This window comes from Anabrus simplex, chromosome 1 (genome assembly GCF_040414725.1).
Source record: "Anabrus simplex isolate iqAnaSimp1 chromosome 1, ASM4041472v1, whole genome shotgun sequence".
NCBI lineage: Eukaryota > Metazoa > Arthropoda > Insecta > Orthoptera > Tettigoniidae > Anabrus > Anabrus simplex.
This window is the reverse complement of record NC_090265.1, coordinates 1062916934-1062942231: the sequence shown is the minus strand read 5'-3', so window position 1 is coordinate 1062942231 and position 25298 is coordinate 1062916934. Positions and strand designations below refer to the sequence as shown.

At 38.4% G+C, this 25298-nt stretch overlaps 1 protein-coding gene across 2 annotated transcripts in view; it reads left to right on the top strand.

The window, feature by feature from the left end:
• Window positions 1-25298, top strand: part of Blm (Bloom syndrome helicase) — a 194110-nt gene that overhangs the window by 155955 nt on the left and 12857 nt on the right. For both annotated transcript variants that reach the window (XM_067137120.2, XM_067137119.2), the window contains one exon: window positions 5515-5653. In XM_067137120.2, coding sequence (XP_066993221.2) covers window positions 5515-5653 — 139 coding nt within the window. The remainder of the gene's footprint in view (window positions 1-5514; window positions 5654-25298) is intronic.

Here is a 25298-nt window from a genome sequence, read left to right as displayed (position 1 = left end):
TGGCGCATCCCAGGTGGCGGATAGGAAGGTCCTAACTGGCTTGCCGGCAGACTTGAGGGAAATACCGGTAATATACCTCTCGCGGACCAAGCGCACAACCCCCTGTGGGTGGGGGATGCAGACGAAGAATTCATCCACGGTATCCCCTGCCTATCGTAAGAGGCTACTAAAAGGGGCAACCAAGGGATGATCAGATTAGAACCATGAAACTGCTTGTGATTAGTACCACCATGCGGGGAACACCATGGGTCACTTTTACTTGCACGTAGTACCGCCATGTTGGGTACCAAATGGGTTTGTGGTTAGTAGCAACCGAGAACATGACAACAGTACCTGTGATTCATAGCACTATATGAGGAACACCACGGGATAGTATGAGTCCCTGTGGTTAGTACCCTTATATATAAGTAATAATAATAACAATGTAAACGTTTCCACCTTTTCAATACTAAAATATATTCACAAAATTATTTACGTTGTTATTATTATTACTTATATATTATTCTCAGTTCAATACGGACCAAAAACATGAAATTCATAACCATTAGTACCCTTATGTTATGAACACCATAAGTTTGCGTTGCCTGTAAATGGCGCCGCAATGTGCGAAACAACGTAGGTCTGTAATACATGTGCGAATTTCCTTACCTGTGAATAGTACCATAATCTACGCTACTCTTGATTAGTACCGCAACATGACAAATACCACGGTTCTACTTTCCTAGCGATAAGTACCATTGTGAGGTGCCGCTGACTTGGATTTTGGACCCCTTTTGACTATAGGTATCATCGATTCATTATTGTGCTATAGAAGCAGTTCCTTGGTCAGTAATACTGTTGTTCTATGCCAGCTTCTGTGCATGTGAGGCACTGTGGGTCGGTTCCACTGATACCTTATATTGTTATATTATTTATAGTTTATTATAAATGAGGAGGGAATTTCCCACGCGTGATAAACTACCTTCCTCTTTTGAAGAATCTCAGTTATTCAGTCGAGTAAAGAACTGAGAGAACTTGGCTTTCGTTGGAAGAAATTTTCTGGGAGAAAAGCTATGATGGAGAGAAGTGAAATTATAGCATTGCAAGGTAGATTTTGGGAGGAAAATCTGAAGTCTAGTCCTGATAGTGTGGTGAGTTTAGATGAAACATGGGTAAATTCCGGACATTCTAAAATGGTGATCTGGACATATGAAACTGCAGCAGGGACTTTCAGAGCACCTATTGGGATAGGAATTAGGCTTATTTTACTTCATGCAGGTGATGTTAATGGATTTGTTCCGGGAGCTATGCATCTTTTCAGATCAAACAGCACTTGTGATTATCACGAAGAAATGAATGGGATTACTTTCACAATGATGTTTAAAAAGACTGTGCAACTAAGCAAAGCACCGACAATGAAAGGCAGAAAAAGATATCCTTCTTCTGTGGTTGGTGGGAAATAATTTACTGGAGATACCCGCAGATATGACAAAGACGGAGCTGCTACAAAGTATAAAACTCCATAAGCCTAGATTTTGCACCAACTAAGTACCGTATTTACTCGCATAATTAACGCCCTTGCATAATTTACGCATCCCAGTATTTTTAGGTCCAAAGTGGAGAAAAAGAAATGTTTCACATTCAAACGTCCATCACACAGCTTCGGGTGCATTTTGAAATAAAGATGTCAGCTACTCAAGTAGCAGCCTTCCTATTGCAAAACCGGTCATTCCAAATACCAGGCAACGTGCTGTTATCAGCCGGTAGGAAATACCACTGCACTAGTTCAGTGAGAGAATCAGCCCAGAAGTGACTGGTGATGCCCTATTCCAGTCTGGTACAAACATACTTTACGAGTGTTTCAGATACGGGACATGGCGTTTTGTGTGATCTCAGAATTGTTTGTTAGTTCACAGTGAGCAAGTATTCAAGTAACTGCATCATATAAACTCGCGATGATCAGTTACGCCGAAATATACAGGAATAGGGGAATGGACCACAAGTATTCAGTGTCTGAATGCAATGTGCGGTACCGCGGTAACAGAGAAGTGCACTTGAAGCGACCAACAAGTCTCGCAAAGCATATCGCGGACCAAAAAGCGCCAAGTTTACACAAGTAGAGGAGGATCTGCTTAAATACCTATATGATTCCGTTGGATATGCCATTTCTCAAGAAATGCTGTATTTTAAAGGACGAGAAATAGCTGCTGCACATGGAATGTCTCTTGGATTTGAAGGTTAGCCGCGGCCCTGAGGAAAATGTTGTCTTTCTATCATCACCATCTCAAGGAGTTATTGCATTTCTTTTATTCTCATTTTTTTCTTCCTCTTGGGTAAATGACATGCTTCTAACAGTAGTATAGGAGTTCTGGCATTTCTTACATAGATCAGTCATTGGCTTTTGTATTATTATATCAGGACAGAGCATTTTCCATAAGGAACAAAAGCTTTTGTTTACAACTCTTCATAGCAGTGGTATACTTTAACCGTTGAATCTGAAGAAGGTGGAAGCTTATTAGTCATTTTGCAGTGAGTTGCTTGTCTGCCTAGAAGAAATAATGCATTTTGAATTGTATAATTTCTTATGAAACTCACGACGTTTTTTGTATCTTTAAATGAGCGTGTCTTTACTTATGGGATACAACGTGCTTTTTCATGCAGCTTAGTCACCACACTCTCCTTTGAGAACTTTTTTTTTTTTAGTCTCTTGTGCATTTTTGATGTACCATGACTAAATAGTAAATAGTTTCACAGACTGAAGTCTCGCATACCTTAGATGACCAAGTTTGATAGCTGCAGTCGCTTAAGTGCAGCCAGTATCCAGTATCGGGAGATAGTGGGTTTTTACCCCACTGTCGGCAGTCCTGCGATGGTTTCCCGTGGTTTCCCATTTTCACACCAAGCAATTGCTGAGTCTGTACCTTAATTAAGGCCATGGTCGCGTCTTTCACCACTCCTAGCCTTTTCCTATCTCATTGTCGCCGTAAGACCTTGTAAAAAAGAAAAAGTACCTTAAATGCACGTCTGGTACATTATTTATCCTTCTGCAATGGTACGTTGTTCATCCTTCTGCACTTTTCATTTTGTCAGAACCGTTGATGAACCAACCGAACCCATGGAACACATCTGTCCGAGAATGATGAGATCTAGTAGATTGGAGTTACTTTCTTCTCACACTTGCTTGTACACATCAAAAAAAAAAAAAAATGCATTACTACACTGACTCTTTTTGTAAATCTGTTTACAGCCACACCCCAACTTTAAAAACTTGTTTATCTTTCGGTCTTCATCCGCATCAGAATTTTCAGAACCAAAGTCAGGCTCTCAAACTTCCGTGCTGTCTGCTCCAGTTAGACCTAAATCATATATCTAGTCAATTTCCCTAACAACATTATCACTTCCTGGCTCATTTTCTTGAGTAATTGTAATGAGAACAGGCTGAAGAAATTTTTGTCCTACAAAAAAAAATTATACAAGAAGATTTTTTAGATTGTTTACATGAGAAAATAATACACTAATTCTAGGCTTTGGAATCGAACCTCAGACTGTCCTTATGCATGAATATTCATAAAAACAAGCATAAGTATGTATTAAACATCTGGAACTTACCACTGACGTGTCAAGTAGTGCAATATCAGAAAGTACCTCAGATATTACATTCACAGTCTCCCCTTGACCACATTCACTATCACTACTGAAATTGAAACGTGAAGAAAAGTAATCATTATAAACTTTCTGAATATTGTCAGGAATATTACGCCACTAGGGAAAAAGTTACAAATATCTACAATCATCTTTTCTCACTACATATCTCCGCCAGCTGTAGCAGATAACATCAGTCACATTTGAAATAAACTGGGGATTCCCTTGCCTCCCATTAGTATGACCGGGTTCCTGTGCATTCAATCCACCTTAATTAAAGTAAATGAAGTCTATAATTGTAACTGTACATTATCTTGGTGCACAACCCGGTTACTTCATATTTTGGTACAAGACGACAATGCAGGAACTTCATTAAAGAAACCATACTGTAAGTCATGATGCTGTATAGGCTTTTGGGATTAAGCCGTGTCAAGAAAATAGGTGAAATTCTTTACGATTCGCAGCGAACTGTGCTCTGCGTCCTCAGAAGAAATCTCGACTGTCCACGAGAAAGGCTTCCTCATCATAAGCTCAAAAGCCTATACAGCATCATGTCTATAAGTACGGGCCATGAAAGCATCAATGGCAACATACTGTAAGTCGCTAATGTTAAATTCCCACTGCATCTTAAGGTATGGTTTTGTTAGACTGTACAATCTGTTTCCAAAGTTCTTTCAAATACTTCGTGTATGGCAATGTCACTGTCACTACTTTCATCACGTAGTTCAAGGATCAGGCTAACAGATGGTGTTCAAATCTAAAAATATTCTCACTTTTTTCCTTCGTAGTGTAAAATTTGGCATGTAACTTAAACTGTGGTTTCCTGGAGAGCTTCACATATATACAGAGGGGTCCAGAAATTTTAGACACTCTTTGATAGTCAATATTAATGGAACAAAATGACATACCGTTTCTATTCTTGCACAGAGCACACCACATATTAACACCGGGTAGATTAATATGTTTGTCCATGTGATTGCATGGATTTTCAGGAGTCCAGTACACGCAGTTGTGGTGTGTAACAGTACCGTTCAGCTTGAATTGGGCCTCATCAGACCAGATAACTATCCCTGCAAACCGTTCATCCTCGCGAAGAATGCCTTCAAACCACTCGCAGTACTCGATCCTTCGGTCCGGGTCATCCTCGTTCATAGCTTGCAGCGATCTTGGAATGTACACTTTCCACTTTGCAGCCTTCAGAATTCATCATACGATTGATCGGCTTACCTTGCTTTCACGTGCACCATGATTCACAGATTTTTGAGGGGACCTAGTAAAATGTTGCAACACAGCAGCGCTGGAAGTTGGACTCGTTGATGTTTTTGGTCAGCCAAACCTTTTCTTATGCACATCCTGAGCAGTACCATCAGCTTCAAATTTATCCCGAATACGATAAATTGTGGTGTTGGTGGCTGAGTTCCGTATACATTACGCCATTGCCGTTGTACCTCCATCATGTTTTCATACTTCCAGTACCACTTCAGTACAGCCTTGTGTTGCTCAGACAACAATCTTACTTCATTCATTGCTGCACTGTCATTTTTTGGAAAACGCACGCCAAGATTGCCACGCCATTTACGTGACCATCATCTGTTGAGAAAACAATAGACTAAGCTATCGTGCAAGAATTGCAACAATATGTTACTTTGTTCCAAGGATATTAACTATCAAAGAGTGTCTACATTTTTCTGGACCCATCTGTATAGGGTGAGCAGTCCTATTGTTTTCCATGCCGTTCAAACTAGAGATTGCCCATGAGCTAAATATTTACCTTGTATTGACTAATGTTTATGTTAGTAGTGCAGAAACTATGTAAACTAGTGTCTTGGGATCAAGTCCTGAGCAAGTGGAGTGTACTCTTGTTTATGACAACATGTTATATTTATTGTGCAGGCAATACAAGCCATGTCTGAAGCATTGCCAGAGACTGCAGAGGATATGCTGAAGATTCCTCATGTTACTGTTGCCAACTTTGAAAAGTATGGTGAAGGTCTTCTAAATATCACACAACGATATGCTGGTGAAAAACTAAGTGAGTTAAATTAATATCTTCAATGTCTTGGAAACGTGTACCGGTAATTGTTTATTCAATGGAAATAGAATGAACAAGTGTATGGATATAAATTAACAAAGTTAGGAGGGTAGGAATGATGATATGAACATACAGAAGTATAAAACTTTCCTTGTCCTGGCGATTTTTTACTCATTCATCTGCAGACAGATTTCTCTTTTATCCTGGGCGTGTAGATAATTAGTTCACTACAGATCAGATCTGTATCATTATAAAATCCCCAGAATACCTGTTCATTCCTGACAGATTTCCTGATTTCCAAGTCAGTTATGATATAGTCTTATGGATCTGTTGCCCTTATCCTCCTGTGTGTAATGGTGAATAGCCTTATGCTTGAAGAATTTATTCATAACTGCTAATCCTATACTAGCAAAGAAGTCCAGTTAATGCTTCTCATTGCTATTGGTTCCCATATGTTCCCCACATTTAATCACATTCTCATATCCTTCAGTTCTGTTGCCCTCTCTCACATTGAAATCGTCCATTAGCACTATCCTGCCCTTGCTGTTGACCCTGATTATGATGTCACTTAATGCTTTATAAAACTTGTCAACTTCATCCGTATCTGTACCCTCACATGGCAAATCGACTGAGACAATTCTTATCCTAATTCCTCCAGCTGCTAAATCTACCCACATCATTTATCATTTACTTGCCGAACAGATACTGTGTTGTGTGCAATAGTATTCTGATCAAAAGTTCCTACTCCACACTCTGTACTTCCCTTTTTAATATCTGTTAAGAACTCTATAATCTTCTATCTCTTCTTCGTTATTTACTCTTTCCCGAATATCATCAACCTATAATACATCCAGATGCATTCTCTTTGCGTTAATTTCTTTTGTTAGATGTAAGAAAGAGTCTTGGACTTGAGGTATCTTTTAACAGTAGGCTGTTAGCAACCATACTGGACAAGCAGCCTTAAGTAACCATACTGAACAAGCAGCCTTAAACTGTTCATATAACTTATTGATTATGATAGGTTTAAAACTGAAATAGCAAAATAGTTTTTATACATTGTGTTAATAATCTATATCTAGAGCCTAGTAATGTATAATCCAAAACAAACATAGTGAAGAATAGTTACAGCTTATGCAATATTGATAAGTAATTACAGTATGTGTAATGCTCATTTTACATTAAATGTATTTAGAAAATTGTTGTATTTGCTCACTTAACATCTACTGTAGATTATAGAACCAGAAAATAATCAAAAGTAAACGAATGGCTTATTGTAAAAAGGGGCCTGAGCTCCAGGTAAGGTTATTTTCTGTTAATTATGCATTTCATCACTGTAAGAACTATAGTTCTGTGTTAAAATGGTCCAGAATTACACTGTTACAATATGATGTAAACATACAGCATGTTTCTTTTGTTAGATGTAAGAAAGAGTCTTGGACTTGGGGTGTCTTTTAACAGTAGACTGTTAGCAGCCATACTGGACAAGCAGTCATAAAATTTCATAGAGCTTATTGATTATGATAGGTTTAAAACTGTAAAATAGTTCTTTTTTTTTCACATAGCCCTTCAGTGACGCGGAACATCTGAGTGACGCTTTACCCAGCGGATGGAGGCGATTAAGGTGCGAGCACTAAGAAAATGCCGTGATCATTTTGCAACAGTTTTGCTCAGATTATTTTGAAGCGTTTACAGTAGAGACTTAAACATGTATTTCTCCTGTATTTTGAAAGGCCCAGGGAGTATTTCCTTTTCTTACCTCTCATATTGTCACTTGACCTCAGTATTAGGAGGCAAGTTGACCAAAATGGCATTTTCTAGAAAGAGGAAAAATAGTGATCTGTGGCAGTTCTTTAACCCTTTCCCGCCCACATTTTCACTCCGCTTATCCCCAGGTTTCAACCTATTATTTAGCAAAAACTGAAACAGACCGTATTGTTTCAGAAAAAGTTAAATACAGTAAAAACTATTGGTCACAATGAATTCAAATTTTCAATAACATTAGAAAATATACCATCACATCCATTTCTCTGTTTATTGAGTCATAATGTGTTCCCCCCCCTCCCCTCCTCGTGATACTCGACACAGAGACAGTCTGCATTTGTCACATTCCCATGTTGTCTGAATCCCTGAAAACCAATAATCACGTGATTTTGGAAGTAGAATGATGCCCATGTATATAAGATTTTATTTCATCTGGGCAAGGGTCTTCCCATTCTATTTTTATCTTACCAGAATGCGACTGTTTGAAGGCTGCATTGTTATATGCGCAATAGGCTATTGTACCCTGATGAGATAGGCTCTATCTTTCATGATTTGATTTTGATATGAGAAATACAGATATAAAGGAATATTAAATGAATACAGTGTCAGTTTTGTGTGGACGGGATAATTTCGACATGAGCTAGACATATCGCGACTGTCCGTCGCCACAGTGTAAGCTTGTCATTAAGGGGAAAATGTTTCTTGGCCAGAAGATAAGAGGATTAAAGCTAGAGCTCACAACAACGAAGTAATGACTTCGAGGAAGTGAAAGAGTATATATTTCGGACCAAGGGCGAGCATATGTATCACCAATACCGAGAATGTGATGTGCCAGTTTTTCCACGCCCGAGGCATTTGGTGTTGTCAACGTTACAAGGAAGAGATTTCAAACTAACCGAAGCGGTGTTGACCAATGAGAAAATTTATCACAGGCCCGCAGATAAACCAACATAAGAAAAACTCAGAGTGAACTCCAGTTAGCTTCTCCGATAACAATAATTAAATTATTCCAACCACATAATTGAATAGAGGGGATTTTTGTGATATCGTTCCCATGTTGATTAATTGTAATCGTAATAAATTAAAGTAATGAATTCGTGGAAATGACCCACGCTATCTCGCCATTGGTCGAGATGAGCACGCCATCAGGGACGCCGAGTTAGCGCGCGAAAGGTGGAGGACAGAAATTAAGTGATATTTCCATGATCACCGAACGATAGGAGTTCAGAATACGACACATGAATGTGTATCGCCAGTGTATTAAGTAGGATAAAGCAAGAGATCCAAATCCGCCTGCATAGGCCGATTTAGGATAACCAACCCCCCTCTCCAGGAGCTGACCGCGGATGACCCCGGCGGGAAATCATATCGTCCATAAAAGTCCAGAAGCGGACCTCACATCACTCAGTTCTTACCAGTCACCAGTCGTTATCGGTCACCAGTCGTGTCAGTCGTATGAAGTAGTTGAGACTCTGACACGTTGACTCTGTAAGTCAGTACCTCGGGACGCATTCGAAGTCAGTTAAAGCTGAAAGTGCGTGAATTATTAGGAGAATGAATACGAACAGTGAAATTATCCATAGTACCGAGTGTAACTAATCAGTACAACTGTATGTAGAATTTAATAAATGCCATGTGATTGAATAATAAATAATTAACGGAACGCCGATAGTACCTTTGGAAGGCAGTGTGCGGAGCCTGAAGTAAACACCTCAAGATAGACGGTGAATAACTATCCGAGCAGGGAACCATAGGAGCTAGGCGATTATCAAGACGGCTTAGAAATAAACCAGGAAGTGCCGGTTGAAGACGCGATACGTGCCGGTTCAAATGAACGACATTTCGTCGTAATGTGTCACGACGTGTGTTTCGGGCGTATATGAAGAGTATATTGTGCGAGTGTCAGGGGTCTAGGAGCACCTATAAGTGTTTTTTTTTTTATTAGTATTCTTGTGTAAAATAGTGTAATAAGGTATTAATCATGGGTAGTCACCCAGAAGTGTTTTATTGTGTTAAATTTGTATTGTGCGACATGATGGACGAGTAGATCACCATGGGGCCGTAAGGCCTATATCTCATCTGTTACGAGACAATGGAATTCTACATAGGAATGAGTACACAATTTTGATATTGGGGGATGTTATCGCGACTAAACGGGGTTCAGTGTAAATTAATTATGGTTACTTAACATGGTCCGCCTCCCGAGTCCATGATTTTTTTTTGTTAGACGGACGAACTAATTTATATTAACGTAATAATGGGTTAGATTAATTAATTTGAGTATTTGTTTGTTGTATATAATGTAAAAATGGGATATATTTCTTTCAATTAATGCATGCTGTTCGTAATATTTTGACTTAAGTTCAATTCAAGTGTTAATTTCCTTTTTTTTTGTGCTAACCCATTTATTTGATTTTCAATCACTGCGGTGATCATTTGTAATTTAATTAGGAATAATTTCTATTAGACAGCCAGATTATGAAAGAGCCAGAGTATGTAAGATTTGTGTTGCGTACGGAAGGTCATTAAAATACTAATAATAATCATGTTTGTGTGTTGACAAAGGAAAGTAAAATAATAATAATAATAATATTTGTGCGTTTGCAAGTTACAGTATAATAATAATAATGACAGTGCTTCGCGAGTTAGCCAGTGCAAATATAATAATCAATGTGGAGATGACATGTAGCGTTAAAGACTTTCATTCGCGTAGTCAGTTTGATTTTACGTAAATTTTTGATTTTACGTTTTTTGACTTTAATTTAACCATTAAAATTTTGTTTAAAAGCGATATAGGCACGTGAATTAGAATGGTCACGATATGTTAAAAGCCCAGAATGATTTGAGCCCATATTTAGAGTTGGAAGTCATGAGGGACGAATATCCGGCGTGAAATAAATTGAGCCGTATTGTTTGTAATGATGAAAGAGATGAATCTCAAGGCCTAAGATGATATAAATGCATATGCCGGTGTTATTAGTGGTAGAATCCACGCACCGAGGATTATTTTATGAATTAAATGTTTGAAGAGTTCCGATGAAAGGAAATGGACTTCAAATTTGAAGGAATAGTTTAGCAATCGCCGGCATTGGAGGTATTTGCCCAGCCGCGATGTGCCATAGGTTGTGAGATGTGTCTTGGGAGGACAGGTGTCCCCATATAAAATTAACGGCAGTACGAAAGTGAAGGTACGGTCCCGAATACCGTGTTGTCCCGACCGATATAAAGCAGATCTTAGTGGTTCATAACGGGATTTAACATATGCGACTAAATTCTAAAGAGTGGAAATTAAAATATCATCTTTCCATTTTTAATAATAATAATAACAATAATCATACTCCAAGTGAATCTTGTCTTAAATCAAGTGCTTAGTGCCAAGATAAATCGGAATCGTAAAAGGGGTTATGCGTTAAACATATTAAGAGTGAACTACCGTGTAACAGGCGAAATTAATTTTTTTTAATTAATAATAATAATAAATAAAACTAAGCTACTTTTTTTTTGTTTTTGAAGAATTTACTTTTTTTATATTTTGGACATAATAATGATGTTGGGAGTTGAAATGAAAGATTTGAGATTTTTAACTAATAATAATAATAAATAAAATATTTGAAGAAGGAGAAGAAGAATAACCAATGAAGCTACCTTTTTTTTTTTTTTTTTTTTGATGAAAATAATAAGAGCGAGAAGTTGAAGTATTATAGCGAGGATGATTACGGGTTACGATAATCACGATTTCCAATAATAATAATAATAATAATAATAATAATAATGAAAGGTTGAAGGAGCAGAAGATAAAGAACTTGCAATAGTCATTTGAGAATAATAATTATGATGAAAGGAATTTAAGATATTTAATGGGCGATGATTCATTGTTACGAATATAATAATAATAATAATAATAATAATAATAATAATAATAATAATATTTATGAGGAAGCTGATCATTATATTGTGCGGATAAATTAGGAGGAAGAACGACCCTTCGTTTGAAACGTCGGCAAGGGTTGGCATATAATCATCCCGGATGACAAATGATAATAATCAAATACAGGATTATAATTGAAATTAATGATAATAATAAAATTAATTGATGGTAGTCAAAGAATATGATAATGATCAGATAAAGAATGGTATGATATTATTTAATAATCATAGGAGGATATGCTAGGGACAGTCATCCTGTGTCGAACTGCTCCGAACCAGATGTTGGGTTTTCACGGGGAGATTGTTAGCAGTAGATACGTAAATAACCCACGGACGGCACATGTTTTCATGGTCAGAGCATAGTAATGAACCTTTCCGTACGTCTTGTCGTATTGACAAGTGTAAATATTAAAGTAGCTTTTGAGTTTATGAACTCCACCTGGTGTGTTTGTGAATCTGGAAATAATAGGCTAGAGTTTGTCCGTATTATAAATTCCCGTTTTTTTTTTCGAGGCGATAACATTTTCCAAGGTGGGTGTCCGGCTCACCAGAATGTACATACCGGAAGTGTCTCATGTCCAAACGGAACGAGGAGACGACAGTAAAAAGTTACTGTCGTGCCTTCGTCTCCGAAAGAAGATCTCCAGTGGTGAAACGTCCAATCATACGGATGTGAATTCGATCCCCAGTAACCAATTGGGGCGAATTCACCAAATGTTTTACACTACCAGAGTAGTGAGGTAAAATCCAAGTATTATGTCATTTATTTTTCAGGATTAAAGTGTCCCAATGTAAAATTGTCATCATGTGTAGTATGCAAAATAAGTGAATAAATTGCTCCTCATTGCAATTTAAATAGGAAACAGTTTCCATATCTTTTCATTGTAGTTAGTCCAGTATGCCCATGGAATTTAAGTTGTCACTTCCCAGTCCTATTGTGGAGTCAAAAATTTGTATCCATGAATGAGTCGTCCCCCGTAACCTTAAATTTGCATGCCCCGTTCATCCCTGTGTTCATTTGATGCGCCGATATATATTTTTTTTGAATTTCTTTATATAAATTTTTTTTTTTATCGTTTTCGAACTGATCACCCCTGAGATAAATGCTAGTCTGGGACTCAGGAGGTGAGCGGGTGCACTATGTCACTGAATAGTTTTTCTCCTCCTAACATACGTAAAAACAATCTCTTTCCCCTAATACTCTTTCCGAATTATGCGCAGGTTTAACATCATCCATTTAATCATTCAGAGTAACGAAACGTAATATTTGTGTTACCTGAATTGCCGTGGCATCGCCATCAGGTCCGATTTATCGATATTCGTTTTCATTCATATCACTGTTACCACTAAAATTATCTTCGTTGATACATTATTCACTCATTAAAAATTCACCTGCACCCCTACTCAAAGATTCTGTGTCACTTTTTCCGCCCATATTCAGCTCAGTTTCAATATACGTGATATTCAATCCCGCCATGTTTACGGACGAAACAGCTGACCCGCGCTCGCGGAAGTTCAAGACTGTTGCCTAGGCAACGTCAAGACAGATTATCTCTCTTCCTTTATTCCCTAAGACTTGTAGATTGCACTGCGTGTTCATAAATGCCTTATAAATACTTCACTGATGAGAAAAATAAAAAAAACTATCGCACAGATCGCAGACGAATGCAGATAATGCAGCCGGGCGCTTTCGGGCGCTAAGGACCGGAAGGCTAAATGAACATTCGGGCGCTAAGGGCCGGAAAAGGTTAAGGAAGTGGATGAAAACTTTGCATTATGTAATATGTGCAAACAGAAATTATCTTATAAAACAAGTACCATATAATTCCGAATACCACCCGCCACCGAATAAGACCTGCACCCTAAATTTGAGACGGCATAATACGGAAAAAATAAATAAAAAATAAAATAACTTACGTACCTATTTAATTTTCTTCAAATATACATTCAAACAGCTAACAAATAATAAAATCATCACAAAAATCGTAAATAATATCAGTCCAATAACTCGGATCATTCACAATTCACCGTCGTCATCTGAAGTTTCACCATAGAAACTTCCGTCGCTGGTATCTTTCCACAAATAATCGTCTTCACTAGCGTGCACTGAATTTGAAATTCCACATTTCTTAAAGCTTTTGGACACTAGATCATTGGGAATGTGCACCCATGCGGGTCTTGATCCAGCCGCATATTGGGCCCACTTCAGGCCTCTTCATTCGTCCGGTTGGTGTTAACGCATGATCACCATCAGACATCCATTCAGAGTCTTACTAATAAAAAGTCCTTATGCAGTTGTTTAACACTTGTATAGTTATACAGTGAATAAACCCTGTATAAGCATTGTATATTTTTCTTACTAATAAACGTGGTATACGCATTGTATTACTATACAGCACATATACACTCGTTCCAAGTCGTAGGAGTCTCTTCCTGCAGTTCACTGACGTATATTGCACACTCACCGCCTTTATGATCGCTTCTGCTGGTTATATATGAGTAAAACTTTCCGGAAAGTCACACAGTAGCATGGCATATCGAAAAAGCAGTGGCAACACAAAATGAGACAGGTGGAAATTGGCTTATCTTGATATCAGCATTTCAGCTTGCTTGTGTAATGAACTCCACGAAAGAAATGGAAAAGCTTAAGAAAAGATCAAGAGCTCCTAACTGGGATAGTACGGAAAACGTAAGCAATTGTAATTGAATCGGTGAGTTGAAAAGGGTACACATTCCAAACTCCTTACTTTTTAAGAGAAAGGAAAAACTGTTTTGTAGCTAAAAGAAAGGTTTGATCAAAAAAGTTTCTATCAGGCATTTATACATCATATATCTGCGTATTCAACTACAAAGTATGGAAATCATATTACGTACGGTTTTCAAGTTATACCATTTTTTATGTCAAGGAATATGTCCCTTTTTATACTCAAATTTGAGAATGATCTATGTAAAGGCAGATAATGTATAATAAACTCGCAATTTCAAAAGTCTATTAAGCAGTAAGACATTATTACACAAAAATACCCGCTGCCATCATTCCTTTTATAGTTAATCATTGTCATTCCGTCTCTTTAAAGTGTCTTACTTTACAAAGATGTCTAGCCTCCATAACCTCTGAATGGTGTATGTCTTCTGTGTTTAAAATATCATGAAGATCATCAACGTTTTCATCCATTCTTTCAATGTGTGTTAAATGGATAAGTCGAATATTTCACCACAATTATATTACTGCAGACAGTAAATACCACGAAAATAAACTGCTCACTCATTTCTCTTTCCGCTACTCCCTGCTATACAACGCTTATACAAGGGTCCTAGTCTATACAAGCAATTCAATTAATAACTATAACAGATGTACACAGGAGGCTTATACACGGTTTATAAGTAACGAATTTCACATGAATGGTGTATAAACCTTGTATAAAATTTATACACCGTTTATTAGTAAGATGGTCGGTGTAAGCTGTTTCATTGCAGTTTTGAAAGGCCGGTTCACGCACACATCCAGCGGCTGTAGAATAGAAGTGAGTCCTCCGGGAATTATCGCAAGATCGGTTTTTCCTTTCCTCATCATATCCTTTACGGCGTCATTTGTATGTCCTCGGTAACTGTCAAACACAAGCATGTTTTGTTTTTGTAACAAAGCTCCTGGGCGACATTGCCAAACGCACTTCACCCAGTCCTCAACTAACGCACTGTCCATCGAGCCAAACTCATGTGTTCTAACAATAACATTGGACGGCAAGTTTCCTTTCAGAAGTGTTTTCCTTTTCAGAACCACATATGGAGGGACTTTGGTTCCATCTGCTAATACACACGACATTACCGTGCATCGTTGCTTTTCATTACCACCTCTTTTTGCTTCCTCAGATGAATAATGTGACGCTGAAAGGCCGTTAATTTTTCTTCATATGCCCCAGGAAGACGTGAAATAGACGTACATCTCCGAATGCACAATCCCTTTCTCCTATAAAAGTTTCGGATCCATTTCCGGCTTTCAGTAAAACCCTGTATTTTGAGTTCTTTTGAAATCTCTAGTGCTTTCAATTGACACATTTCACCAGAAACACCATATCCTAACTCATGTTTTTCTATCACAAATTTGTGGAGTCGTTCTTCAATTTCCGGAAACACTGCACTCCGCCCATGGAACGCTCTGTGATTGCCGTTACTTTTTAGAAGTTTTTCCTTCTTCTTTTGCCAATCATGAATACACGATTCATCAATATCGTGCTTTCTGCCAAGGGCACGATTTTCGTATATTTCAGCTTCGCTTACAACTTTAAGTTTCTCACGCACAGTAAATGACCGCAGACGCCGTTTTGAATCCATCGCTTACTATCGAGACAGCACTTTCACGGGGCAGATACGGAACTCGAATGTGAGCGAGGTAGACTTCCGTAACCAACAGCCTCGACTCTCGCGAAGTACGATATCCAGCGAGATCAGCTATTCGCGCACCCAGCGTGCCAGCAACTCTTGTAAAACAAATGACGATCGAGCATCCGCAGCAGCGGCTTTCATATTTACCGCATATTTACCCATATTCTTTGATTTACCATATTTCTTCTTCTTGCTTCCGATTTTGGCCGACTGTGGACCGCGTGAAACTTAATTCTTTCTGGCCAGTCTTCTTCTTTTCTCTTCCCAGAACTTCTTCATTCGTTCACTCCTTATTTTTCTCTGCTCCTGAGATATTACAAATTTGGGCCTGTTCTTCTGCTGCCCTTCATGGAATTTGTGGTCATCTACTCGAGTTCTGAACTTCTGGTGTTATTTTAATTTCTTCTGCGTCCTTCTTAACCTCCTCCACCGATTTCGTTGTCCTCCTCAATCCAAGTATATATTTTAATATTCTTTTAGTCAGGCGCTTATCGTTCATTCTGACGAGATGTCCGTAAAATTTCAGCCTTCGTTTTCGCATTGTGTCCGTGATCTTTTCGGAGTACTTGTAGAGATCCTCATTTCTCTTTTTCCTCCATGTCCCATCCTTTGTTTTCTGAGGTCCAAGAATTTTCCTTTCCTTCTTCTCAATTTCTTTCAGTTCCCCTTTTTTTTTAAGATAAGGCATTCTGAACCGTACAGCCCCTCTGGTTTTACAACAATGTTGTAGTGTTTAATTTTGGCTTTGTAGGATATTGCCCGTTTATTGCACCTGTTCTGTGTCAGTCTGTAGGCCAGTTCCAATTTTCTAGCTCTTTCCTTGTTTGCTTCCTAATCTAGTCCATTGGGTTGGATCAGTTCTCCCAAATACTTAAACTCTTCTAACCTTTCCGCACTTCATTTCCATGCTTTTCTCTCCCTGATGTCTGTACTCCATGTACTTCGTCTTTCTGTAGGAGACTTTGAGACCTTACATTTCGTGTTTACATGCCACTGTAACCACATTGAAAAAAAAAAAAATCTATTTTGTTTTCTAGAACGCAACAAAAACACAATAAGACCTGAATGCCCGTTTACATGTGGTATATTGAGTACGGTAACCGTATTCAGATCTTTTTCAATACTCCACATAAACGTAGTAAATATTTACGAGAATGAACAGCTTGAATAAGACCCGCACCCAAGATTTAGAACCAATTGTTTGGGGAAAAAAGTGTGTGTGGTATTCGGGATTATACGGTACTTCAAATCTCATGAACATTTGAATTGCAAGCACCCCTCAGTTGCTTTGCCAGAAAGCAGTAGTCAACAATCGGTATGTATCCGATGATACAGACTTGGGATTTTAGGCTCTAAAAATAATTGTTTTAAGCACCTAAAATAGGTTTTTTAAACAAGTAAATAGGTTTTAAAAAGAGAAATAGGCACTTCAAATATGCTTTAAAAATAGTCAGAAAATAGACTTTAAAATATGACAATGTAGACTTACACAATAAAGCGTTTTTTTTTTTTTTTTTAAGTAATATGGTATGGGCTACCTATTCTTAACAGAAATAACTGCAAAATTTAAGACATAATCAAACAGACGTTTATCACAAACAGCTATGGATTAGGTGTACCAAAAATCTTCATCAGTACTGAACTAAAATTACTGAACACAATTACAACACTGTAGACATCTGATAATGGTGTAAATGCAGAGTTCCGGTATGTGTATTTATTTGTGAGGAATATTCCTGCAGCACTTTTCATTCATAGTTTGCTTTACAGTACATTAATCTTCTCAATTTTCCACAGTCAGGCTGTGTCTTTTGTCTGTTAAAATAATTTGGAAGGCAGAAAAAGAGCGCTCCAAACTCACAGATATTGGAGGGGCATAGTAAAATTTACCTGCATTTTTCAGTTCAATTTCACTAGCTTGGTCTACTTTTTCCCCATCCATTACCTGATATACCCTTTTCTGCACTGAATTACCTAGATTCTTCTGCGGTTTACTAGACCACCTGTCTTTTATTTTATCCTCTACTTTACCTCTAGTACTTTTGTATATTATTGTCAGTTTCCTCAAGTTACCTGTACAAAAAAATAGCTGTTCGAGACTTTTTACCCTTTTTTGTAATGGTGAGTGGAAGAAATGGAAAATTTGCCTGAATATATAGATTGTCTCTCTGAACACTGGAATAATCCTTTAGCGGCTCTGTGCCCATACGACACACATGCAGAGTTGTCTGTTAAAGGCACATTATCTATCACAGATATTCCATAAAATACAGGGCAGCTTCCATTGAGGAACCCCAATTGCTAATGATTGGCTGTGATGGAAAAGGAATAGAGGGGAATTTCTCGGAAGATGGCTATTCTTGATGGAGCCTTACAAAACACTTTCTTCATTGTTGACATCAGATTATTTACTGTTGGAAACTTGGCCCTAACTGTTTCTGTGAGTCTATGCAAGACTTGAGCCATGCAAGTAACATGAATATTAAAGAAGGGTAGAAAGTTTCGAGGAGAGGTGGAGTAGCAATCGTGTAGGAAGCAGCATCGGAGACAAGGAGAAGGACTTTAAAATCATCAAAACTCCCAAGATACAACAATTGCAACCCCTTGTTGATGATGTACACAATGCTTTGATCTACTTTCTCAAGCTGTACGGCAAAGAAAGTGAGCAGTAGGTGCCAATTGGGTTCCAGTTTTCCTAGTATAAGATTAGCAATGTACCTGCCCACAGAGTTGGTGGTTTTGTCCACACAGCCATATGCAAGGCTCCAAAATATCTTCCCTGACTGACAAAATTACCTCTTTGTAAAAAATATCTAACTAGTTTTTCTTTAATGTAAATGTTGGAAGGTATGTGCTGTTGAAGTATTTCTGTAAACAAATCTCTGAAAACAGGACTATGCACACAGCATTCCAGGGGATATTTGCAGCAACTAGGGCTGTACACATATCAGCATAGAAACCTCTATGGGTTGTGGGAGGTATATTTTGTGTGAACAGAGTCTGTCAAATGTTACTTTTCGTGGCACTATCTGCATGCTGCTGATGGTGGTATTTTTTCTCTTGTGAAATCTAAAACAATAATGTGATGAAAATTACAGACTAAGATGAGGAATAGCTAATAAATAAAATTTGTAATTTTGAATTTTTTCATTTAAACCACTATTACTCTAAAGTTAATTAAGAACAAGAACACTCCAGGCCTCAGAGGGCCTTGGTTTTCAATAACAGCTGCTGCCCAGCTCTTGGCTTGCAGATATTGGATAGCCGTGTGGTAATCACGCCACATCCCTCAACTGTACTGTCTTGCCTCTGTGACCGCTGCTCACTGTAGCTTCCCAATTGCCCTCACACTGCTGGGTCAACGCCTTTCCAGACCTCACATCTTTCTAAATTACTGTCGGTTCTGATATCTAGGGAAACGTGCAATGGTATCCCTAACCTTACATTTAGGTGGCTGAGAATAGTTTTTCATCATTATATTTTTCACTTGTGCCAGATAAATGTGTAGAATTTCATTTCCTAGCACATAACAAATAATCGATTACGGTATAAAATACGACTGTTGCCAATATTGATCCTAATTTTTTTTCTTGACATATTGGTTGAACTTCACCATGTCCACAAAAAACAAATGTAAATGCAAAAGTGATTACGTTTGTATGCCTAGAAGTAAATTGGCAACGGTCGTGTCTGTAATGCAACCAAAATGTAGGCTGTTCATTAAATACAAAACCTTAGGTGGCTGATTTTCATATAAATGTTTACACAGAGGTAGCCTAGTCACAATAACAAGGCATTCTCTTGATCACAAGCTACAAATAACTAGCAGCACGGATGATGCGGTGATTGTGATCATGCATTCTCTTGATCACAAGCTGCAAATAAGAAGCAGCACGGATGATACGGTGATTGTGATCACTTCACGACTAAAAACCACTGATATCAGAAAATCACTATATCAAATCACGCTGTGACTCACAAATCACGGTATCGCTCATCACCACATACACATACACCAACTGGGAATATCAGAGACCATCTCCAGAAACCATTTGGGAATAGATTCACACTGTTTAGACTCTATAGTCTGGAACAAAACTATTTTTAAAAGGTTCAAAAAGACGGGACCTCGTATGTGCTCTCGATTGCAGTGCATGACTCAAAGAGAATGAAGCATGGCTGACGCGGCTGATGAAATGGCAATGAAGATGACGTCACTTGGAATGCCGACAGGCCGGTAGCAGGGCAGAGAAGTTGGCGGCGCAAGGCGATAATTCAAATGAAAGCAGTGATCCTGTTTACTGTGTGGTAGACCTACTGCCCAACTGACAGAGACAAATGACTGACCATTAAGTTCTTTTGTATCGATATTGCATTATATGATAATACGATTCCCTTATCCCTTTTTTCTACGGGGTTGAGTATGAAGTGAGACGAATCTTCGTAGTAAGTTTTTACTACCGTACGCCCTTTCTGAAGTCAATCTCATCAGAGGAATTAATGTAACAAATGACGTGATATGAGTAACTAGAATGGTCTATATTTACTTTATATGTAGGCCTAAAAGTCATGTTCACCATTTATTGTCTTTTTACGTTTAGAAATACTGCCTTCTGACGAAAATAGCCAGTATAACTCAAATACATTCATAAGTTTGTTAAAGAATAGTGTAGAATGTTTACGCGTACAATTTGTAGCCTAGAAGTCATGTTCGCTGCACAAAATTTGAGGTTATCGCATATTGGACCCCCCTTTACTTTTTTTGGCTGTAAAAGTGGGGGGGGAAGGGGTTCTAATATGCGAGGAAATATGGTATTATCAGAATGATTTGAAATTTTTAATAAATGTTAACAAGAAGACACTCTTACTGCTGAACTAAATTATAACACTAAAATGCTCTTGGATATTTTGAAAACAATATTTTCCAAACACTTTTGCAACAAAAATTAAAAATCAGAAACAGAACAAAAAATATCAGAAAATTCAACTCGCCGATAAATATTGATGACTTCTTTGAAATATCCTATTTCAGTTGAATAAACATGTAATGTTTCATATTTTTATTTTAAGTAGTTAGAGAGTTATTTACAATGGTATCGGAATACACAGTTGTTATGTTCAACAATGGGATCGAACATAGCACATGGTTGGTAGTCAGGGTGACCAGGTGGTGAAAGATTATCATTGTTTGCAAGACAAAAGAATCTCAAGATCAGTTGGAATCTGTTTCTTGAGAAAATATTTCCAAACCATGGAATATGACGGGAGTTTGACCAATAAGAAAATATGCTTGGCTTCCTAGTTATACCCATTTCCAACGAAACAGCAATGAACGCCTTCATTTCAGTCAATGTAACCGGGCGCCGCTGCTGTGCTCTGGCATGTGGTAACAAGACATGACTTCTCAAAAACTCATTAGCATATCTGTTTGTCTCTGTAGTTATGAGGTTCCATAACAGGCATGAAAACCAAATAAAAATATGCTATAGGTTTTACGTCTGAAGAAGGGGAGTGTCTCGGGCTTGGAGTCTCATAATAACCTGGTGAGGGTTGGTATTTCACACCTTGACCTACCTGAATTTCACATAAAACAGGAAATTGTAATTGTTTTTTGTTGGATGTTGTTACAGCCATCATCATCATCAGTACTGTCACTCAGATGGTCATTACCACTTTCACTGTTTACACTCGGTCAATGAGCACGTAGTTGGGTGTTTACAGAAAAATAGCTGTTATCGCTCCCAATAACACCTTCAGTTTCCTCTTCCTCACTTGTTGGAGGAATTAATTCCTCATTCGAGTCTTCATCATCCTCTTCGTCAGTTAAATTATTAAGATACACAGCCAGTTGGTCATCATCAACAACACTCCTCCCGCTAGTCGCCATTTTACTCGCACAGCATGGAGATCATACGTCGTAGATGAACACTGACTTCAGAAATTCACTGCATGTTAACGAGTGAATTTACACACTATCTAGCGGCATATTTGAAAACTAGTGACCCTTCTCTATGGACTCGACACATAAGATTTTGCCATCTGACTGCCCAAGCTGCACTAACTCGTATAGAAAAGCAGACTATCCAAACAGTGATATAGCGTGGTTGACACCTTACACGTATATACAGAACAACGATATATCATTGTTTGGCTTTCTATGGTTTTCTTTTCTTAAATCTTATAGTCTACTAATGGAGAGGTGGCCTACCCCTACAATGTTTATCTCCGGATAGTAATTCATGAGTGTACCAAGTTTGGTTGAAATTGCTCCAATGGTTTAGGAGGAGATGTGGAATACACACACATACTGTACACACATACTGTACACACAATCATCCATTTTTGTATTATACCAGTTTATTCATGACTCAAATAGGTACAGTGTTTCCTCAAGTTAGACCCAATGTATTAAAAAGTAGCGCCAGGCTGAGTGGCTCAGACGATTGAGGCACTGGCCTTCTGACTCCAACTTGGCAGGTTTGATCCTTGCTCAGTCTGGTGGTATTTGAAGGTGCTCAATACATCAGTCTCATGTAGGTAGATTTACTGGCACGTTAAACAACTCCTGCGGGACAAAATTCCAGCACTTTGGCATCTCCGAAAACTATCAAAAGTAGTTAGTGGGTTGTAAAATGAGAACAGTGTTATAATTTATTACATGAATCTCCTAGCGAGAAAGATACCGTTACTTCAATAAAACATGACGGCGTGTTCCCATCCTCCTATATACAGCTTTTCTAACTGGACTATTATGATACAGAGTAAGTCACTGTCGCTTAGCAACAATCAATTAATCAATCAGTCAATCCTGATCTGCGTTTAGGGCAGTCGCCCAGGTGGAAGATTACCTATCTCTTGTTTTCCTAGCCTTTTCTTAAATGATTTCAAAGTTGGAAATTTATTGAACATCTCCCTTGGTAAGTTATTCCAATCCCTAACACAGCTTCCTATAAACAAATATTTGCCACAATATGTACTTTTGAATTCCAACTTTATCTTCATATTGTGATCTTTCCTACTTTTAAAGACACCACTCAAACTTATTCGTCCACTGATGTCATTCCACGCCATCTCTTCACTGGCAGCTCGGAACATACCATACAGGCTTCAGTTTGAGGCTGATGATGCCCTTAAAATGGGCGAAACATGTCCCTTGTAACTTTTTATGATAAGATTTAATTCTTAATTTACTACATCTCTTTGTATTGAATAGGTGGATATTAAAATAACACTTGTAACATACTTTGTATTTACATACCACTTAGTTGAGCAGCTCGTCTCCTTTCTCCCAAGTCTTCCCAGCCCAAACTTTGCAACATTTTTGTGACACTACTCTTTTGTCGGAAATCACCCAGTACAACTCGAGCTGATTTTCTTTGGATTTTTTCCAGTTCTTGAATAGAGTAATCCTGGTGAGGGTCCCATACACTGGAACCATACTCTAGTTGGCGGTCTTACCAGAGATTTATATGCCCTCTCCTTTACATCCTTACTACAACCCCTAAATACCCTCATAACCATGTGCAGAGATCTGTACCCTTTATTTACAATCATATTTATGTGATTACACCAATGAAGATCTTTCTTTGGTACTTATAATGATCCCCAAAAGGAACTTTCACCCTATCAGTGCAGTAATTAAAACTGAGAAGACTTTTCCTTTTGTGAAACTCACAACCTGACTTTTAACCTCGTTTATCATCATACCATTGCCTACTGTCCATCTCGCTACATTATTGAGGTCATTTTGCAGTTGCTCATAATCTTGTAACTTATTTATTACTCTGTACAGAATAACATCATCTCAGAAAGCCTTATCTCTGATTCCACTGTTTTACTCATATCATTGAAATATATAAGAAAACATAAAGGTCCAATAATACTGCCTTGAGGAATTCCCCTCTTAATTATTACAGGGACAGATAAAGTGTTGCCTATTGTAATTTTCTGAGTTCTATTTTCTGAAAACATAGCCACCCATTCAGTCACTCTTTTGTCAAGTCCAGTTGCACTCACTTTTGCCAGTAGTCTCCCATGATCTACCCTATCAAATGCCGTAGATAGGTCAGTCACGATACAGTCCATTTGACCTGAATCTAGGATATCTGCTAGATCTTGCTGGAATCCTACAAGTTGAGCTTCAGTGGAATAACCTTTCCTAAACCCAAACTACCTTCTATCAAACCAGTTATTAATTTCGCAAACATGTCTAATGTAATCACAAAGAATGCTTTCCCATAGCTTAAATGCAATGCATGTAAAACTGACTGGCCATGCACCAATCTCAAACGGAGTTTCCAGGTGACCGGTTCCGATTGAGGATTTTAGCCCTTCGACCGAAAAGAGGTCTTGAGTGCTATTTCCTCGAGGGAACTGTTTGGCTGGACTGAATTGATTAAGTTGGAGGGGAATCCTGTTGTGGGGGTCTTAACTGGTCAGAATATGATCTGCGCCCCATTTTTAGGGGGCAACTGAATTTTGGAGACCCTGGATTTGAGTCCAAGATTTCTATTGCCCAACAAGTAGTGGATGATAGTAGTTTCTCATGGCTCAGTTGGTAGTGAGCTAGCAGGTGCGGGCGTGGGTCACCCATCCAGGTGGTAGCCACCCCCGTTGATGCTTAACTATCAGTTATGCTTTTCAAACTAATTCAGTGCTAAGAAGAAAAAGACCGAGCTCGATAGCTGCAGTCGCTTAAGTGCGGCCAGTATCCAGTATTCAGGAGATAGTAGGTTCGAACCCCCACTGTCGGCAGCCCTGAAAATGGTTTTCCGTGGTTTCCCGTTTTCACACCAGGCAAATGCTGGGGCTGTACCTTAATTAAGGCCACGGCCGCTTCCTTCCCATTCCTAGCCCTTTCCTGTCCCATCGTCCCAATAAGACCTATCTGTGTCGGTGCGACGTAAAGCAACTAGCAAAAAGAAAAAAAGAAGGTTAGGGGAGTGAGTCAGCAAGGCAATTTGCTGGGAGGGGTGCTGTTTAGGGCGTGCTTGGCATGGGATAACAGTTGGTATCTTGACGGGGATTGTTGGGGGAGGGTTAATACATGATCAGTTGTCTGTTTGGCGTGGTGGGGAATAGGGGGGAGAGTATGTTTAGAAGTAGGCAGAGAAGATTAGAGGTGTCTTTGGCTGGGCTGTAACTTTCAACTTTATGTCTATCACACTTTATCCTTTATACACAGGGACTTCTATAGCAACTCACCATTCATTTGCTATAGTTCCTTCATGCAAACAATAATCAAATAAGTACTTCAGAAATGGTACTGTATCCCAACCCATTGTTTGTATATCCCCTGAAACATTACCAATTCCAGCTGCTTTTCTAGTTTTCAACTTTTGTATCTTACTGTAAATGTCATAGGTAAATTTTAATACTTCTTTAGTATTAGTCACCTTCTCTGTCTGGACATTATCTTTGTAACCAACAATCTTTACATACTGCGGAGATTGTTATCAGTGGAATACTGTGTAGGAGGGATACTGACTGGAAGGTGATTGGGGATTTAAATGAGACTATGGAGTGGGTATGCGGGGAAACTGGGAGTGAGATTTCTAGATCCTAATGGGTGGGT